The sequence below is a fragment of the Antennarius striatus genome, chromosome 5, assembly GCF_040054535.1.
Source record: "Antennarius striatus isolate MH-2024 chromosome 5, ASM4005453v1, whole genome shotgun sequence".
Taxonomy (NCBI): domain Eukaryota; kingdom Metazoa; phylum Chordata; class Actinopteri; order Lophiiformes; family Antennariidae; genus Antennarius; species Antennarius striatus.
The window spans coordinates 15,001,348-15,022,325 of NC_090780.1; the positions used below are offsets into that span (position 1 = coordinate 15,001,348).

Sequence of the window (20,978 nt, forward strand, 5' to 3'; positions counted from 1 at the left end):
AGTAAAGAATAATAATGACGGTTATTTACCTTTTAACAGCTGTCCCCATTGTTTCTTGCCCTCTTTGGTTCATGCGCTCCTATCTCAAGATGCCAAACAACAGAGTGAATTCCAGTCCTCTTTTGAACTTCTCCAACCACCCACGCGATGCCTTAAACGCCTTAAACTTCCTTTTGTTTTAATAACGTGTCGATTGTAGATTTTTGGCCATATTCTTTGGCGAGATCAACCAAACGCATCCCTTTCTCATGCTTTTCTATTATCTCTTGCTTTGTTTGTATGGACAAAAAAACTCTTTTCTTCATCTTTTCTTTTCCTCTTTTCTCCGTCACTTTCTTGGGGTCCATAGCGAATGCGTACTGAAAAAGTTATTATATTTGCGCAAAACTATCAGAACACCTCACGGGTCGAGTGCCGAATGCCGAGACACTCCATAAGCACCGTTCTAGCTCCACACAGAGGTGGAGTGGCATCCCTCTTAGCCAATGGGATGCCAGGAAGATACATAATAGGTAATAGCCAATGGCAGGGCAGTTATGAGAATGTTGCGTGTGGGAGATTTAAGTATCAGCCGATACTGTGTTTTTATTCGAGTATCAGCTGATACTGTGTTTTTACATTACGTAGGTCGAAATTTCTTTCGTAAGTAGAGGTAATATTTTCCTGCTGAGAAATTTCCTAAGTGGAAAATTTTGTAAGAAGAGACATTCGTAAGTAGAGATATCACTGTATTAAAACAATAAAAGACCTGAAATTTTTCAATTGGTGTGCAATGAATCGAAAATATATGAAAGTTTAGTTTTTATCAGTACATTATGGAAAATAATTAACTTTATCACAATACGCTAATTTTTGAGAAGGACCTGTGTATTACATGTTTGTAAGTTACTGCTGAATATCTTTACAAAAGGCAGTGATATTTGTGCTTGCCACGGCTGCACACATGCTCTCTCTCTTGACTTATATTTTATAGATATAAGTTCTCTGTGACTTGTGTCTGTTTTTTCTTCTCCCAGAGGTGAAAGCAGAGTGCTAGTCAGTACTTTATTTGTATAATGTGGTCTCCATGTCTGTTACTCATGTTTTCCAATGTTTTGCCTGTGTTTCTATGTGCTTGTGCGTCAGGTGGATAAATTCTGATGGCAAAACAAGCAAGTAAGTGATCGCTTCATTGTGCCTTTTCTACACAAGTCATACCATCAGCTTGTGTGCTGTGCTAATTTGAATGCCAGTTAATCATGATCCAATGGGGTAATCTGAATCTTGTTTGTTTTATGTATTTGATTTGCTCTCCTTTTCTGTTTTGTATCATTCTTGCTGCAGGATGTTTGGCTTTGTAGCAAGGCGGACAGGCAGTGCGACAGAGAATGTGTGTCACCTGTTTGCAGAAATGGACCCAGAGCAGCCAGCCGTGGCTATCATCAATTTTATCAACAAAGTCATGCTCGGACCTCAGCTCCACAGATGAGATGAGGAGAGTTTGACAAACTCTAATGTTGGGACTGTTGATATGAAGTGTGTGTGTGTGTGTGTGTGTGTGTGTGTGTGTGTGTGTGTGTGTGTGTGTGTGCGTGCGTGCGTGTGTGTGTGTGTGTGTGTGCATTGATCTTGTATTTGTACAACTGGCATCATTCTGCTTAACTCCGACTATATTTATTAGAGAATCCAGGTTTGACCAATCAGGAACAGCTCAGTGAGACAAACACTGCCCTAACTTTGGTTACCTTTGGTACAAGATTGAGGTTTTTTTGGTGATGAAGTTATTTGTACCCTCTGATTTAAAATATTTCACACAATAATATAACAATTTTCACAAGCTGCTTAAATAACAATCTGTTTGCCAAACAAATATTTTTCATCCACGGAGGCACTGTTCTTGCTGGTGTTGGTTTGTTTGCTTGTTTGTTTCAATTTTTAGCAGGATTACTTAAATGGTTTTGAATTGATTTGTTTTAAATGTCTTAGAGATGTAGAGTACGGCCAATGGAACAATTCTTTTGATTCTGGTGATGATGTGGATCACCGTCTCAATCTAAGTTTTTTTAAAGGATTTTTTTTTTACTATGGTGGGATTACAAGAAATTGCTTTCAACGTCATTGATAATGTCTACAATGCTAGGACATCCCTATATGATCTACCACATGTTAAGGTGTAATTTGGATCAAGTGGATTCATAGCTTACAGGAAAACTTAACAACTGTGAAATAACAAACAATAATACTACATGTTACAGACAACTAAGATGACACTGTAGCTGAAATAGGATGATTCAGTTGGGTGTCAAATTTGGAAGCAAGGGTGTCATCAAGCGACTGAGCTGAGGAAAACTGCCATCAGTGCAATATTTTTTTCCTGAGTATCAAACTAATAATTATAAAAATATGATTTCAGATTCTAGGGTTTTCATGGTTAAGGAGTCCAATTATGAGAGTCAAAATAAGGCTATTGCTTTTTAGGTGCAATGACATAATGGGAAAACTGAGTTGCCTTGGTAGAGGTTTGGCCTGTCTGAGTGCTGTCTAGTATGTGAAAAAGTAAAGTAATGAAAGTAGTAATAATAGAATCTTGAATAAAAGAAATTACGTATTTTAATTGAGCAGAAAATGTCATTGGTTTCATTTTAAGTCAGTGACTTGCGATGTAGTTGGCACAGTGACATAGTGGGTAGCACTTTTACCTCATAGTAAGAAGGTTCTGGGTCTGATTCCTTTTTGTGTTGTATGTGTGTGTCCTTGTGTCTGCATAGGTACTTTCTGGGTTCTCTGGCTCCTCCCACTTCCAAAAATGTGCAACTTCGGTGAATTGGTCACACCAAATTTTCCATAGGCGTGAATGTGAATGTGCAAGGTGGTTTGTTCTTCATGTGGCCCAGTGGTGAGCTGGCATCTCATCCAGGGTGTACCCTGTGTCCAGTTGAAATAGGCTCTAGCAACACAGGTGAACTTCAAGGCGGATAGGCGACATGATATGAGAAGATTGCAAACGTCTCGTCTACAAGACAGATGGATGGTTTGAAACTTATTTGTTTCTACATCAGGCTGCATTTTGTTCCCACTGCAAACAGACATTTAAATGTACTGGGAAAAGCAGTATATTGCATATTATGTTAAACATAAGACAAAAAAGTTAATCCACAAAATGTTGCGAATTATGTTGTATACAGTTAAAAGTCAGCTTTAAAACAAAGGTTAACAAATAAAAAGATCATTTAAGCAATTTCCCCCTCTGGATTAATATGAGATCCTGATTCTGAGTCAATAAATTTTCTCCAGCTACTAAACATTAAAATGTTTTCAAGAAAAAAGGACATGGTCATATCAGTAAGGTACTGAATATCAAAATCTGGTGTTGTTTAACTCTGCAAATGGTGACTCATTATAATTCAGTTATTTTTTAAGTTTCACTTCAAGCCAAAGATTTTGTTGATTTATAAGAATATAATACACAGATTTTCTTATCAAAACATTTTCATAGATTGATATTTGTGTTTTCTATACAGTAATGCAGTATTTAGATCAATTAAGCACAATCATTATTTTTCATAATGGACTTCTATGTGAAAGAAGTAATATATTTTAGTCCTCAAGAGATGGCTAAAGGAGTGATGTATCTCATGTTTCACACAGAATTTATGTAATAAAATAAAATTAAATGCTGTTGTGTGCTTCATCATGTGGTATTGTATTATGTGGTTTGAGATGTGATGCTGTGCGTCTTTGCATAAAGAATCATATTTATTGTATCCTTTATTTACTCACTAAAAGAAGTTAAAGATGGTGAATATCATTAAACTGATTGCAACACTTTTGAATGACTTCCCACACATTACCAGTATTGCATTTACAACTTACCTTTAAAGTGTGCATGCATGAAGTTTTCCTAATTTCCTTGTGGAATTGTTGGCACGACATACTATGTAAGTACTACTGTATATTTCTATTTAATTCTAGTTAGTTTTGTCCAAGCTGTCCTGTAATCTATTTTTTAAATGCACTCAATAGCCAAGCATAATTTATTGCTTTTATCTTCATTACACTTCAGAGTGACCAGGAAGGACAGGATCAGGAATGAGTACATCAGAGTACATCAGCACATGTTAGAGGCTTTGGGGATAAAGTCAGAGAGGTCAGACTGAGATGGTTTGGACATGTCCAGAGGAGAGATAGTGAATATATTGGTAGAAGGATGCTGAGTTTTGAACTGCCAGACAGGAGGCCTAGAGGAAGACCAAAGAGGAGGTTTATGGATGTAGTGAAAGAGGGCATGAAGGTAGTTGGTGTGAGAGAAGAGGATGCAGAAGACAGGGCGACCCCTGAGGGAAAAGCTGAAAGGAAAAGAAGAAGAGGTAAGTTGCACCAAAGAATACTGGTTGTGGCCCAACCTAATATTCTGTAGGCATATGAAGGTCGGTAAATGTATGAAAATATAAATTAACTGCATCGTTTACAGGAATGTGTTCATCTTAATCTATGAATTAGAAGTTTACGGGGGGGGTTTTTGTTTGTATTTTTTACATTTTATTCTACAGTATTTGAAACCAAGGCGATCATTCTTGTCGAGATCAAAAGGATGAGGTCCCACCGAGATTTGAACTCGGATCGCTGGATTCAAAGTCCAGAGTGCTAACCATTACACCATGGGACCCAGTCGTTCAACCTAGGAAATCTTGAGCACTTTATATCATAACATTATAAAATTTGTATTTACTACATTTATTTTTTGCTTTATAGTAAATAATGTCTGTTATGTTTTGCTGTCAGTTTCGCTATTTAGAGGATTACGCCATAACGGGAGCCACAACTACACGATGTTTAGCCATTTCTACTTTAACTCTTCCGTCTCTAGTTAGCTATCGAATAAGCTAACTAAACACGCTGAGTGGCAAACCAGCGGCCACAAAGGCGGTTTACTATCACACAGACGATCACCTACTGTCGACCATACCTTTGCTGGTCCTGCTTTTTAGTCATAATTAGCTTGTCTGCTAACTAAACATTCATATCCGATTTGGATTTTTCTAAATATAAGCTTTGGTTTTCAAAATAAAAGCTTATATCAGATCAATTCAACATGTAAAGTTTATGTTTGTACGGAGCCTACCACATTATGACTTAACAAGAGGGTTCGAAAAATTTAAAGATTTGAGAAATTTAACAAAACATTTTATTACTATGTAATTATCCGTGTGGTTATGCTTTGTTATTATTGGGAACAGAGGTGCTCACACTTCACTGCAGAGTCGTCAGGGTCCGGATCAGGCCAGTGGCAGCTGTTTCATCTGCAGACGTTCTCAGGAGGATTCCCTTGGGTGCAGTCATTTGTTAGGGTTATAGGTGATTATTACTCATGTTGTCCCACAGGTTCCCAGAAGAGGGAACTAGAGCATTTCTAACAGAACTTTGTTGTTCTCTGGTATACAGCAGTCTGATTTCCATCGTGCAGCTCCCTGCACAGCACAGCAGCACAAGGGTTCAGATTTGTCTGTCTGTGAATGAAAGATCTCATTCAGCCTCACTGTATCATTGATTATAGAGCTGACTTGTGTAGAGGCTTTAGTGCCTGTTTTCAAGTTTTCAATAAGGCATGAGCTTCATGAAGTCTAAGGACCATAGGAGTTCAGGAACGCTTACCAGACCCTCTTGGCTATCCTATCAAAAGAAAAAATAACCCTTTGTCCATTAGGTAAATATTTGAGGAAGACAAAGGAATTCCAACAATGTGTAAGATTGGATGCACGACAGATATCAGAGTAAAATAAAAAAAAGACAAACATGATCCTGTGGAGAACTTACTGGGAGTAATTTGTCACACATGCTAATATCTACTGTATGTCAAAATATGGGTTTTCACAACACTGTTGTGAAAAAGACTTTTATGACTGTGATCAGTGATCATGACAAGCGAGTCAAGAATGTCTCACTTGCCCTGGTGAATATTGATGTCATAGGTGGTGATTGTTGGCATGAAGGATTCTTCCTCAGTTACATTGGCCTTCTTCACCTAGTTGGAATTAAATCTAGTAATGACATATTAAAGTTTCACCATCATCATTCACTGGTCTGTGTCCACAAGCTGGCTCCAACAGATGTGGCCTGTTATTACCTGTAACCTCTTACCACATTTTAAAGCCCTTCTTAAAAGCAACAATGTATGACAAAAGTGTATTCAGAGTTTATTAACAAACTTTTTTATTTGCATGTGTTTGAATTTCAATCAACCTGTCAATGACAACCAGATATAATCTGATTTTCATTCTTCTTTATATCTTTGTGAGTGACTACAGTGATCGCAGCACTGTCAATCTCAAACGGATGATAGGACAGTGCTGTACCAACAATTAATACCTAAACTGAAATTATTTTTCTTTGGGATTATTAAAGTATTCTTCATCTTCATCTTCAATTAAGTGTGATCAGGGACAAATCCCAATGAATTTAGCGCTGAAAATGAGATGAGGAAGTGAGAGTGTTCGCCACCAGCACCTCTTAACAAGGATTTAGTTGTACATAGTGGTGATCACGTGGTCGCTGAGGATGATGAGTGCTTATGTCGAGCATAACAAACATCTGCAGACCTATTTACTTTAGGTACAGTATCTGCCTTGGTACCTATATTCCAAGTCAGCAAATAAGGATTAACATTTTCATCATGTTCCGTTGAGCTGTTTTCTCTATTCAAACTGTACTTCAATTGCCTCAGGGAAGTGAGACTATAGGAGTTTTGATCAACAGCCCAAGGAATCCCATGATGACATCCATAAATGGAACAGTGTGGCAGTTTGTAAGGCAGAATATGCTGGTTTTCATAGACACACAAATATGTGTTGTATTCAACTCAAACACTACAAAATAGACAAGCCAAACATTAACTGTACACACAAGGATATTTATACTCGCACATACTTTCAGAATCCGGCTGGATGGGAAGCCATCAGGGATTTCAAATCAAATCAAAGGTACGTTATTAATCCCAAAGGAACCTGACTTCCAACAGCACCGTTTGTACAGTGCAGTGAACTTATTGAAGTAAAATGACATAGAAAATAAAGCAGGATCGAAAATAAAATAAAGAGTAAAATATAATATCAAAATATTTTCAGCTCCAAATACTGTAGTCATATCACATCTTGCCTCACGTCCCTCCTCCAGAAGCCATGCCCACCTGAGAGATCCAGTCAAAGCTTTAAATTTCTCTATAACAGTCTTGTGTTCCAACATTTACTGTACAGTATTTACATATAATTACCTTTGAATAACACTGTGCTAACATGAACATTCTGCAAACTATGAGATGTGTTCTGTGATGCAAGACTGATACCTTTTTTTGAGAAATGTATTAAAAGCCACAGTTTGCATATTTATATAAGGTAAACTCCTTAACATTATGATGTGGATGGGCTATAAAACATGAAGCTGCATCAATTTGATACCAGACAGGAGCAGGGAACACTGATTAAATGTGTATGTTTAGAGGTGTAGAATATTTTGGAGAAATATTATACAAACATGTATGAATGAAAATATGTCTTCATGCTCTAAACTAAAAAGTTAATGACCACCAACAAACTACATCTTTCTTATTCTTCTTCTTCTTCGATCCAGCTGCATGTGTCCAGCGTCAAGGCGGACAACCTGAGCAGAGCCCACGGTCTGGTGAAGGAAGCTGCGGGTCGAGGCAGCAAGTTGGTACTGCTGCCGGAGTGCTTGAACTCCCCCTATGGAACCAGCTTCTTCCCAGCGTATGCTGAGAGGATCCCAGGAGAGTCCACCCAGCTGCTTGCGGAGGCCGCGAAGGAGAACAAGGTTTATCTAGTGGGAGGATCAATCCCTGAAGAAGATGAAGGGAAGTTGTACAACACCTGTACAGTGTTTGGGCCTGACGGACAGCTGCTGCTGAAGCATAGGAAGATTCACCTTTTTGACATTGATGTTCCCGGGAAAATCCGCTTTCAGGAGTCTGAGGTCCTGAGCCCAGGCAACCGTTTGTCCGTGTTTGAAACACCATTCTGTAAAGTGGGCGTGGGGATCTGTTATGAGTTGAGGTTTGCTGAGCTGGCTCAACTCTACAGTAAGAAAGGCTGTCAGCTGCTGGTCTACCCAGGAGCCTTCAACATGACCACGGGTCCGGCCCACTGGGAACTACTGCAGAGGGGCAGGGCCCTGGATAACCAGCTTTATGTGGCTACAGCATCTCCTGCCAGGGATGAGACGGCTTCGTATATCGCTTGGGGTCACAGCACTGTTGTTAACCCATGGAGCTCCCTGCTGAACATCCAGTCCACCAGGGTGGCTCAGAGGGTGCTACAGCTGTGGAGGCAAAGACTTTCCGGGAGGGAGAGAAGCCTCCTCCTGGACTATAGTACAGGGACTATGCCAGACAGCAAAGATCCTTTCCCAGAGGTCCACATCAGTCCCCTGTTTGGAGAACTGGAGGGTCCTCTCCTCGGGGATGAACGACAGATCAGCCTGCACACGGCCAACAAAAAAATACTGTACAAACAATGTGTAAAAGTGATCAACAAGAAAGACCTGTGTAACAGAGCACCTACTACCTGGGCCAACAGGATGACGGGAAATGGACCTGACCCACAGTGGAGACTTCTATACAAACCTCCCCTCAAGAAAAAAACAGCCGACCTCCAGTGGAGGATTTTACATGGTGCCATCGGTCCAATGTTTTTATCTCTGTTTTTAACCCTGCAGTGTCCAGCCAGTGTCCCTTCTGTCCCCCTCGTGAGACAATGTTTCATGCTTTTAGTGAGTGTGGGAGACTTGCAGTGCTCTTCACTCTTCTGACGAATGTTTTTAATTTGTTCAGTGAAAATTTTACTATCAGGAAATTCATCTACGGTGCTGGGTACAATAGATCGAATCAGAGAAAGTGGCAGCTTTTAAATTTTATTTCTGGGGAGGCAAAACTTGCAATTTATGTGACCAGGAAGAGGAGAATTGTAAACAATACTGGTCAAGAACCAGCCACTGTTTTTTGCTGTAACATCAACCACCATCTGTCCTTCTGCATTCCTCTCCTGGATACCAAACCAGCTCATCACCTCTGTTTCCTGCACCAACATGTCCATTGAAGTCTGCACCAATGACAACTCTCTCACTTCTAGGAACGGTCTGCATCACTTTATCCAAGTCCAACCACAATCTCTCCTTCTCCTCCAGCTCACATTCTACCTATGGAGCATAACCACTAACAACATTGAACATCACGCCTTCTATTTCTAGCTTCAGACTCATCACTCTATCCGACACTCTTTTTACCTCCAGGACATTCCTAACAAACTCCCCCTTCAAGATAACTCCTACTCCATTTCTCTTCCTATCTACACAATGATAGAACAACTTGAACCCTGCTCCCAAACTTCTCGCCTTGCTACCTTTCCACCTGGTCTCCTGGACACAAAGTATGTCTATCTTCCTTCTCTGCATCATGTCAATCAACTCTCTACCGTTTCCTGTCATAGTTCCAACATTCAATGTCCCTACTGTAGGTCCTATACTCTTGACGTTCCTCTTCTCTCTCTTCCTACGAACACTCTTTCCCCCTCTCCTTCTTCGACCAACAGTAGTCCAATTTCTATCGGCACCCTGTAGGTCAACAGCACCAATGGTGGTCGTTGTTAACCCGGGCCTCGACCGATCTGGTATGGAAGTCATAGGTTTGAACGTCAACCAGTGATAACATCGAGGTGAGGGCGAGAGTGAAAGTGGGACAAGTGAGGTTGGTGGCAGGATAGCTGAGAGAGCAGGTGGAGTGATGGGTGAGAGTGTGGTGGTGTCCAGTGAGTTGGGTGAGGTGATGATTGTGGTGGGTGAGAATGGTGAGCTGACAGGTGAACAGGGTGAGATTGGAGAGGTAATGAGTGAATGGGGTGAGATTATGGAGGTGGTAGATGAAATGGGTGAGAAAGGTACACTGAGTGAGACTAGGGTGGTGACAGGTGCAGTGGGTGAAGTTAGGAGGGAGACTGATGAAAAAAAGGAGAATGTTGAGACACGAAACCAGAAAGGTACTGAAGCTGTCACAGACGACCATGCGTCTGAATGGATTCCTGCTCCTGCTAGGCAGCGCAGTAAGCGCAAGAATGTCTTGACTGTTTCTGCCGGATGTAAATCAGAGAATCAGAGAATCAGAGTCTTTATTTGTCATGCTGACAAACGTTTACATATGACAGTACGAAATATGTCTGAAGGTCCCAGTAAGCCCGGTCGATAAATAAGATAAATAAGATAAAATAAGATAAATAGGATAAGTTAAGTAAAGATAGGTTAAAAATGTAAGATAAATAAGAGAATAGAGAAAAGTTAAGAATGCTAGATATATAAAGTGTAAAGTGTAAATTGAAAAGTGTCTGAACAGCAAAATCTATTTACAGTGTAGCAGCTTAAGTATGTGGGTGCTCCATCTATTGCACCTGATGAAGCACCATATTGCAGCAAATCCCCGTGTGTCTGTGGTGACACTTGGGGCGTCATGAGGGTGACTACAGAGCACCACAGGAGTTCAGCTGTCTAACAGCCTCTGGGAAGAAGCTGTTCCTCAGCCTGGTGGTCCTGCTCCGGATGCTCCGTAGTCTCCTGTCTGAGGGGAGGGGTTGGAACAGACAGTTTGCTGGGTGGGTGGGGTCTCTCATGATGTGGGTGGCCCTCCTTCTACACCTACTTGTGTACATTTCTGTGGTGGAAGGTAGGCCACCCCCTACAGTCCTCTGTGCAGCCTTCACCACCATCTGCAGAGCTTTCCTATCTGCTGCAGAGCAGCTGCCGTGCCACACAGTGATGCTGGTGGTGAGGATGCTCTCCACCGCTCCCCTGTAGAAGGCCTTAAGGACGGGACCCCCCAGTCCAGCACGCCTCAGCTTCCTGAGGAAGTAGAGCCGCTGGTGGGCCTTCCTCAGAAGGTAGGAGGTGTTACAGCTCCAGGTGAGGTCCTCAGTGAGTTGAACCCCCAAGTACCTGTAGCTGGAGACCACCTCCACAGCTGTTCCTCCGATGTACAGGGGGGGAGGGGAGTGACTTTTCCTCCTGAAGTCGACCACCATTTCCTTGGTCTTGGTAAAGCTGGTTGGCTTGAGGTCAGACCAAGTGTTGAAGACAGAAGTGGTAGCGATGATTGTATGTCTGATTGCAGTGAGCTATCTCACACTCCAGTCACTGCCAAGTAAACAGCACGTTTTGTACCCGTAAAAAATGTTTAAAATGTTCTTACAACAAACTAAAGGCATGAAAGGTCTGAATCTTGAACAGTTTTTTCCTTACAAATTAATTTTTTTATAATTCAGCGAAACAACTTATTGAAAAGCAACTGAATAAAGTACACAAACAACGGAGTATTTAATTTTGATGAGGCTGACTGTATTGTTGTATTTCCTATTTATTTATTTATTTTACGGTTCTTACTTTTAACTTCACCCTCATCATAGATTCTTTTAGAGTGGAAACGTTAAACGTAAATGGAGCCAGAGAAGAAAGGAAAAGGGCACTGGTTTTTGACACAGCAAGGAGGAAAAACTATTGACGTTCTGTTCTTACAAAAAAACACACAGTGATGACAGCAATGAGGTGGACTGGATGAAGGAGTGGGAAGGACAGGTGGTCCTGAGCTATAACACTACACTGAGTGGTGGAGTGGGCTTCCTGTTCTCCAGAACTTTTAACCCAACATCTCTGGAGGTTGAGCAGGTCGTAAAGGGGAGGTGTCTTTTAGCAAAGGCACAATTTGGGCACCACACACTGATTTTTATGAATATTTATGCTCCAACAAACGGTGCAGAGAGGAAGAGCTTTCTAGAAAAAATGCAAGCTAGACTGGATTGCTGTGGCTCGGAGGATTTTTTATTCTTGGGTGGGGATTTTAACTGTACTGAGGATGGGATTTTAGACCGTAATCATGCAGAGCCTCACCCAGCATCCCAACACACTCTGAAACAGCTGGTCTGTTCTCATGGCCTGGTGGATGTTTGGAGGAGGTTGCATCCAGACTGCTGACAGTACACTTGGTCCTACCTGACAGAAGATAGGATGTCTTTAGCCTGGCTTGATCGTTTTTACTGTTTTAAACACCATTTCAATGTTTTTAGAGACTGTAATATAATGGCAACTGTTTTTACTGATCATTCTTTGGTTTTATGTCACATTGTGATAAGAAATATTTTACCTATGATGCATACTGGCATTTTAAATCAGTTTTAGCTTCAGGCAGAGGCTTTGGAGAGGTTTCAAGTTAATTTTGGAGCCCTTTTAAACTTAGAAAAGCTTATTTTACTTCTCTTAGGCAGTGATGGGACTATGGCAAAATGGAGATAAAACTCCTGTGCCAGCAGTATACTCTGAATGTCACACGTGAAACCTGCCGGTCTACGAAAGACCTGGCAGCTGAGATCGTGGAGTTAGAGACCAGAGCTTCCACAGGAAATCAGAGGTATATTGAAATCCTCAAGTCCAAAAGAATGGCTTTAGCCAACCTGTTGGATACTAAAGTATAGGGTGCACTGGTCCGATCCAGGGTACAAAACATCACAGAGGTGGATGCTCCCTCTAGCTTCTTCTTCGGTCTGGAGAGGAAGCATGGACAGACCAATGTGATCCACTCCCTGCTGTCTGACACAGGACAGGAGCTGACAGAGCCCGGACAGATCAGAAGGTGAGCTGTGAGTTTTTAGTCATCTTTGTACAACAGTGAATATCAGGAAAACCAGCCACTGTTGGCGGAGTTCTGTGCAGAGCTACCTCAAGTCTCTACAGTTTGACCAGCCACTGTAGTTGGAGGAGCTCCACTCTGCTCTGCAGACCATGCAGGGACAACGGGCTCCGGGCATTAATGGTCTGACAGTGGAATTTTACAAAGCCTTCTGGGACATTCTAGCACGTAATGTGCTGGAAGTGTTTAATGAAAGTCTGGCCTCGGGCTCTTTGCCACTGTCCTGCCAGAGGGCTGTCGTTGCCCTCCTACCTAAAAAAGGCAATCTGCATGACATCAAGAATTGGCATCCTGTGTCACTGCTCTGCACAGATTATAAGGTTCTGTCCAAGGCTTTAGCTACCAGGCTGAGGGAAGCTATGGAGCAGGTCATCCACCGGGATCAGAACTACTGTATGCCCGGCAGGTCCATGGCAGACAATGCCTACCTAATTCGTGATGTTTTGATGGTTTCCAGATCATTGGGTATAAATGCTGGTCTCATTTCACTGGATCAGGAAAAGGCATTTGACCGTGTTGAGCACAGCTTCCTCTGGACAACTATGGAGAGGTTTGGGTTCAGCACCGAGTTTATTGCCAAGATCCGGGTGCTGTACAGTGACGTTGAGAGTATCCTGAAGTTTAACAGCAGTTTGTGTGCTCTTTTCAGGGTGCACCGGGGTATCCGGCAGGGCTGTGCTCTGTCTGGGATGCTCTATGCACTCTCCCTAGAACCCCTCCTCTGTAAAATTCCCTCCTCTGCAAAATCGACGGTTTGATTTTACCTGGTTTAAAGAGAGCATTATTTTATCTGCCTATGCTGATGATGTTGTTGTTCTTATCAAAAACCAGAGGGATGTTGATGTTTTAGTGGTTTTAACAAATTTATTCAATGTTCTAACTGCTGCAAAAGTAAACTGGAGCAAAAGTGAAGCCCTTGCTGTTGGTGAATGACATGGCAACCTTCCGGTTCTTCCTCAAAACCTGTATTGGAAGACCGATGGTCTCAAGTATCTTGGTGTGCACCTGGGAAATGAGACAAGAACCAGGAAGAACTGAGAGTGTGTGATTGAGAAAATAGCAGGAAAACTTAAAAAATGGAGATGGTTGCTCCCCAGAATGTCATACAGAGGTCGAGTTATATTCATAAACAACCTGGTGGCCTCACAGCTGTGGCACCGCTTGGCCTGTATGGACCCTCCATCAGGGTTTCTAGCCCAGATACAGACTAAACTTGTTGACTTTTTCTGGGATGGGCTACATTGGGTGCCTCAGGGAGTGTTGTTTTTATCGAGAGAGGAGGGGGGACAGGGCCTCATCCACCTGGCTAGTAGAACAGCCACGTTCAGATTACAGTTTATCCAGCAGTTTCTGACCGGACCAGCAGATCTGACGTGGAGAGAAGTGGCCAGCTGCATATTCAGACGTGTGAGTAACTTGGGACTGGATGCTGCACTGTTTTTAATGGATTCTAAATTTCTAAAGTTAAATGGCTCCTTCTTATCATGTTGTTTTTAAGTCATGGGCCCTTTTTAAAAGCAGTTCAGGAAAAAGCTCTGACTCTCTGTTCTGGTTACTGAAGGAACCACTAGTGCATGGGGCCAGCTGGATGTCTGCAGTGGAGCCACGCCTGGGCTGTTTAGAGCACTTTACAGAACGAGGACCCTGACCCTCCAGCAGCAGGTGGACAACGCCGGCCCCAGGCGATGAGCTCCCTGCTGAACATCCAGTCCACAAGGGTGGCTCAGAGGGTGCTACAACTGTGGAGGCAAAGACTATCTAGGAGGGAGAGAGGCCTCCTCCTGGATTATAGTAGAGGAACTATGGCGGACAGCAAAGATCCTTTCCCAGAGGTCCACATCAGTCCCCTGTTTGGAGAACTGGAGGGTCCTCTCCTCGGGGATGAACGACAGATCAGCCTGCACACGGCCAACAAAAAATACTGTACAAACAATGTGTAAAAGTAATCAACAAGAGAAGCCTGTGTGACAGAGCACCCACTACCTGGGCCAACAGGATGACGGGAAATGGACCTGACCCACAGTGGAGACTTCTATACAAACCTCCCTCAAGAAAAAAACATCCAACCTCCGGTGGAGGATTTTACATGGTGCCATCGGTTCCAATGCTTTTATCACTGTTTTTAACCCTGCGGTGTCCAGCCAGTGTTCCTTCTGTCCCCTTCGTTAGACAGTCTTTTATGCTTTTAGTGAGTGTGGGAGACTTGCTGTGCTCTTCACTCTTCTAAGGAATGTTTTTAAATTGTTCAGTGAAAGTTTTTGTATCAGGAAATTCATCTACGGTGCTGGGTACAATAAATCGAATCAAAGAAAGTGGCAGCTTTTAAATTTTATCTCTGGAGAGGCAAAACTCACAATTTACGTAACCAGGAAGAGGAGAATTGAAAACAATACTGTTCAAGAAGCAGCTACTGTTTTTTGCTGTAACATCAGATGTCGCTTAAAACTAGAATTTGGTTTTTATAAAATGACAACAGACCTAAATAACTTTAGGAAAATCTGGTGTCACAAAAATGTCCTGTGCACTTTAGGAGATGATCACCTCACTTTTGCCAACTTCCTGATATAATGCACTAATTTTTAAATTGTATTTCCTTTTATTTATTGGTTTTTAGTATTTTTGAAGCACTTTAGTACTTTCATCTAATGAAAAATTGTAAAATGTTTTCAATGTGATTGAAGTATTTTTGCAAAAAACCTCTTCTTCTTCTGAAGCATTTTAGTGCTTTCATCTAATGTAAAATTGTAAAATGTTTGAATGTGATTTAAGTGTTTTTTACTAAAATAAAATAAAAAAAACCTTCTTCTTCTTCTTCTTGTAAAGTGAGGTGGCAACAAACTTCTGAAGTGGATTACCACTTTTCCCTTTGGATTTCCTTTAGAGACCTTATTTATTTTAAATCCTTTAATATTTAAAATGTCCCCTCTACTAAATACAGTAAATTCATGATATTTAATACCCTGGCACCCATTCTTAGTCTTACTTTTTGAACCTTTCTCATGAATTTGGCAGCGAAAGAAGACACGCTCACCCAACTCTACTCTGCCACATCTACTTAAAATAATGGTTGTTCACCTATTTACTGATATCCTAATTTAACCTTCTATGTCCCTTCTATGTCCCAACATCTATGTCCCAACATCAGTTTTAATAAAAACTGTTAGTTATATTGTAACAGTTCTTTCTTTTGATATTGTACTTCCTGCCTAAATAACACCCTCCTGTTGTTTTTCCAATACAACCTAAGGGATTTCACAGTTGGATGGTCTTCCTCCTTTTAGTTTCCCAAAAATTTGTAATTAGCTGTTCATGTCTTATGTTAAGTGGAATTCCTCAAATCTCCACTTGACAACTTGGAAATCTTCATAGCAGTAAAGCATATACCGGTATATCAGTGCCTGTATTTTGTTCCAAATCCCAGTTCTTAAGCGATGTCTTTGTGGAGACAGGAGCAAACTATTTCTTGTAAAAGAAAAAGGAGGTAAGACAGAATCTCTTAGGAAATTTACATTTATATTTTAAAAAAATAGCACCAAGTTGTGTAAATAAACCATTAGCTTCTGATTGTATTTAAAAAAATTATAGATAGAAGAGTGTCACTGATCTCAACATGTCCTACACTGCCTCTGTAGAATATCAGACATGTGCCAGTATGCCTTCTGTTGATATAAAAGCTATTTATGTTACTGCACCAGTTTCTGATTTATGATTTTTGCCCTCCAAGTACCCAGACAGCAAGCCAGCTGACTGCGAGTGGTTGGAGTGTCTGAGGACACCAAATGGCTCTACCAGAATACATGTCGGACATTAGTGTTGTTCAGCCAAATAAATCCTTGTAAACTGAACGGCTTGATCCGGTGCCAGACTTGGAAACCGCCCAAGCCACAGGATAAGGATCACCTCTCAACTGGCACGAATTTAACACCCACAAACTTTACCATAAGTTACTACGTATCATCCATTAACAAGCTTATGACAGATGTCTTTGAGTTGTAGAAGTGTCAAGGATATGCCGATTCTGAGGTTAGCACAGAATGCAAGACTGAAACCGTAGTTGTCACTGAACTTTGCACATGCTTTTTTTGGGTTTTATCGTGTGGCCCTCCTTGTTGAGTTATTTGTACTATTTAACCACACAAATGTATAACTGTAGAATGGAATTTTTCCATGATTGCTGTCAAAATGTGAGCAATGTAATCAAATCAACACCGGCAAGGGATTTAGAAAGTGGACAGTCTTTAACGCAGGATAGCTATATGTGAAGTGTTGCATCAATGCCAGGGATAAATAAAGGGCTAATGAGAAAGTAAAACGCCATACACAGTTTCATGAACAGAAAAGCTTATTCATACAGTTTGTATGAATTATGAATTATGAACCATGTAATCACAATAAAGTATGTTTTCAGCATAATCTTTGTATTCTCTTTTAATATTGACCAGTTCTTAGTTTAATCTCTGAGGTGTTGCATCAAGATCAAATAAAGATGACTTATAGGTCATATTAGCTTTACGATGAAAAACAAGAAACAAAGTAGTCAAATTTGTTATGTTTTAAAAACTACAATATACAGTATTAGTAAAGGCCATTGTTTTATACAAAAGACATCTGACTAAGCTTTTTAAAATATTAAAAAGATATAACCTGCTTGAAAGGCAAATTCGGATAGTAGTTTTTATTTACACAGCCAAAATCTGAATTCTGAATTCCCTTTTGGCTGTGAAACAGGTCTGCCTTTTGTTTTCAGCTACAGCATGGCAAGAACGATGAAGCCTATAGTGGTAAGAGGATATATGTGACCGGATGAGGCCCTCTTCTTTTTCTCCCCCTTCCTATCTGTGCCTTTTAGTGTGTTTACATTATAGACACACCCCTGACCTTCACCCAGGCCCCGTCCGCTGGCCCCACCACACACACACACGCACGCACGCACGCACGCACACACACACACACACACACACACACACACTACCTTCTATGTACACATTACCACGATGGAACAATTATCAACAATTATCATCTAAAGGAATTGTGGGTCCAGATATTTTCATAGTGAAAATATCAGCGATATTGTCCCAGTGTAATCTTGTGATGTTATTTTTGTCGCGTTCTCTCAACCATCTTTTATGCAAAGCAAATGTCGGTAAAGTCGCTATGCAGTGGAATTGCCTCCCAGCCTACCACTGTACTGCAGAGTAGACACACCCCTCCGGTAAACACGCCTCACTGCACAGATTTGCTTAAGCGTCAAAGAAAACTTGAAGCATGATGCATTAAATAAAAAATGTATTCTAATATATAGTTAATATCAGTATTTTCGGCTGCGTAATATCAATGGCGATGGTGTTGCGCTTTATTTGAATGACAAACAGGGCTCAAAGCTTGTAGCTGCAAAACAACAACACCCACCACGGCGCATAACAACACGACCTGAGCGCGCATCTATCCAGACACCGAGCCGTGTGCCGGGTTAGTACGGTAATCCCCGCACCGCGCGTCCACTGATTCGGAGTTCAGAGGGAAAACAATGTCGCTTTAAGGCTCACGCGGTCAAAGATGTTTACCTCTTGGTTACCTGTGACGTCACGACACACCCCTATTTGTGGGGGCGGATCTCCGGCTTATGGGCACCGGAACACACCAAGCAGATGCAGACTCGCCCGAAAGACCACCAATCACAACACGAGTCACAGGAGCCCCGTCTGTGATTGGCTAGCGGAGGGGCTGGGGGGAAATCCCTCTCTCGTAGACTTGCTGAAGAGGGGGCGGTGCCTATCAAAAACTAATGGCCATCTATTTGGGTCCTGAAGACGGATGGGTATATCTCGTCGGATAATAATTGTGGAAGTGAGTTTTTCTTCAATTTAGCGCGTGTTTTTTCCTGTCAACGATACTTAACAGCACCTGAGTCATTTTGCATTTCGAAACAATTAATGAGCTGCTTGAACTTTGTACCGCGTTTAAGGGTTAAAGCAGCCAGCTAGCCACGTTAGCTCCTACCAGCGCCACCGTGTAAACCAACGTCTGGAAGGGCGGACGAGTTTGACGTTTTCTCTGTAAGTCTCCTCACATTTCCAAGTAAAGTACAACGCGGTCCTCTCCTGTCCAAGCTAACACGCCCAGTCAACATGGAGGGGACACACTTTGCTCGAGCATGAAGACGACGAGAGAGGGCGACTAAAGAGGATTAAAAGCTTCTCGATCTTAATGGGGAAAAGTTGAGCTGAGGTATGGGATTCACATGTACTGCCTTACTGCTGAAGTCCAGAGTTGAGTTGCTTTAGGTTGCTAAAGAACCTGTATGAGAACCGATTACCATAGTTAGTGTGTATTGATCATCGTGTTACAACACGTTATTTACCTAGCAGTAAGACGTCTATTACTCCACAGGGTTTATACTCTTGTTGAAAAATAATTAAGTGTTACGTAAAGAGGTCAGGTATAGGCCGTCTCAGTGACTCTCGACATGCCATCTTGTTTTTGTATTGAACAGAATTACCGGCCACAACTTGGGATAAAGGTTTCAAGTCTTTCGTACTATACAAGGGTATGCTAAAACGTCAGGTAAGACAGTTCATTTGCTTAAGTCATGTCGATATGTACTCATTTATGCTGCATTGGGAATGTTTGATTGTTCACATGTCCAAATGCTGCTGCGCACCCCCCCATCCCCCCACAGGTTTAAGTTTTCCTGTCCAGCATGGTATTCATTCTACATCTGGAATAAATCTCAGAATTTATAGATTGTTACAACTTCATTAAACGTTGTTTTTTCGAAGTAAGTGAATTTACACTGCTCCAAACAGGACAAGGGACTGATTTTGCATCATTATATTAATGAGATCTGCAGGACTGAAAACTAAGTCAGTATCGTGACTAAAGTGTTTCATGTCCAATTGACCAATTACATCATACACTCACAATATGAAAACCCACCTTATGAGTTATAATTTTACTTTATGCACATCAAGGAAATAACTGCTGTGCAGTAACTTCCATGTCTAATTTTCTAAATGTGTTGGTAAACAGAGAAGTCATATGCTACAGTAGTATCACTGCAGGCAGACTTACAGTCATCAAACTCATGTATGTATGTTTACTTGAAGGATTGAATTCTCTCATTTTACACACATGCAGTTGCTTGATAAAATTATTTATGTTACAATTTATTTCCTATAAATACCGTTTTATGCTATGACAAGTCATAACTAATTCACAGACTGATAACAATATTATTAAGTATTAAGAATGGCATGACTTTTAGAATTTGAAGTTGAATCAGCTTTGAATTCTTTTCCTTCTGGCACTCACTGCTGAAAGAAAATCTGAAGGGACCTGAAGCTTTAACAGCGAGGGGTACAGTACATGCTCCTACATATTTTCCCATTGAGCTAAGTGTTGCTTCTCATATCTATCCATTCCTGTTTATGAAACAGTTTGACTCTTGGAAAAATATCTGCTAGGCTGTTATTTTTGTGTTAATCTGTGATAGAAAAAAATGAATGCAATTCCCCTCTGGAGCAACCTCATGGTCTTTAGATCAGTGCTCACTTATCTTTTTAATTTTGTTTGATTTGGAAATTCACGAGTTACCTTTTGGAATGTTTAGGTAATATATTCGATGTATCCCAAACTACTATTATCTATGTAGTACTCACCGTTTAAACTAGTTTTCAGTTAAAGTGTCAGCAGGACTAAGGGTCTCTGGGTTGAGGCTACAAAATGGCAGCAGCTTTTTGTTAATATAGACTATAGATGTAGCAGGTTTGTTCCTGGAGCTGTATGTCATGGTAATGGTACAGTCCATTAGGTCTCCAGTACAGCGAATACCCTGCCCCTCCCCCCTTACGTGACTACAGTAATTGGTCGCTTCCTCTCACATGTAACCCTATAGAAAGAATGAGGCTGCTGTACTGAACTGTATAGGCTCACTTTGTACGCACTCTACACCGTTATTTGCATATGTGCTGTTTGCCACATATGACGAATTGCCTTTGAGACCAATGAAGTGTAACTTCCAGCTAATGTCTTTAGTCCCACAGTTAGCTCATGTTGTCGATGCTTTCTAGGTCAAACATGTCACACAGGTAACATTTGTTCCCTGTGAAGAACAAGTCACGTAGCAACAGCTTATACTGGAAAGCAAAATATGTATTACTGTTTGAGATATATGACAGTGTATATAAAATATATAATAGATGTCTCGTTTAAATTAATTTCAGTGTAAAACATGATTCCAGTTTATTAATTAATTTATTTGTTTATTAAT

General features: G+C 41.1%; 2 protein-coding genes, 1 non-coding gene and 1 pseudogene across 11 annotated transcripts in view; 3 read left to right on the plus strand and 1 right to left on the minus strand.

Annotated features, from left to right (window-relative positions):
• The window catches only part of LOC137594914 (tensin-2-like), a 32,447-nt gene extending 28,673 nt beyond the window's left edge, over positions 1 to 3,774 (plus strand). The window contains exons 26-27 of one of the 6 annotated variants that reach the window (XM_068314555.1): positions 1,126 to 1,155; positions 1,324 to 3,774. In XM_068314555.1, coding sequence (XP_068170656.1) covers positions 1,126 to 1,155; positions 1,324 to 1,468 — 175 coding nt within the window. In that variant the 3' untranslated portion in view covers positions 1,469 to 3,774. The remainder of the gene's footprint in view (positions 1 to 1,125; positions 1,156 to 1,323) is intronic. The other 5 variants (XM_068314556.1, XM_068314554.1, XM_068314558.1 and 2 more) reach the window with 5 other exon arrangements.
• A 455-nt stretch (positions 3,775 to 4,229) lies between these two features.
• On the plus strand, positions 4,230 to 8,737 carry LOC137595010 (omega-amidase NIT2 pseudogene; annotated as a pseudogene).
• trnaq-uug (transfer RNA glutamine (anticodon UUG)) lies at positions 4,574 to 4,645 on the minus strand. The gene has a single exon. It is a non-coding gene; the product is annotated as a tRNA-Gln (tRNA).
• Positions 8,738 to 18,488: 9,751 nt separating the features above from the next.
• Positions 18,489 to 20,978, plus strand: part of LOC137595121 (vitamin D3 receptor B) — a 36,263-nt gene continuing 33,773 nt past the window's right edge. For 2 of the 4 annotated variants that reach the window (XM_068314973.1, XM_068314975.1), the window contains exons 1-2: positions 18,502 to 18,937; positions 19,203 to 19,273. Coding sequence is in view for 1 of the 4 variants with exons in the window: in XM_068314972.1 (XP_068171073.1) it covers position 18,556 (1 nt within the window). In the remaining 3 variants the exon portion in view is untranslated. Of the gene's footprint in view, positions 18,938 to 19,202; positions 19,274 to 20,978 lie in introns of all 4 variants that reach the window. The other 2 variants (XM_068314974.1, XM_068314972.1) reach the window with 2 other exon arrangements.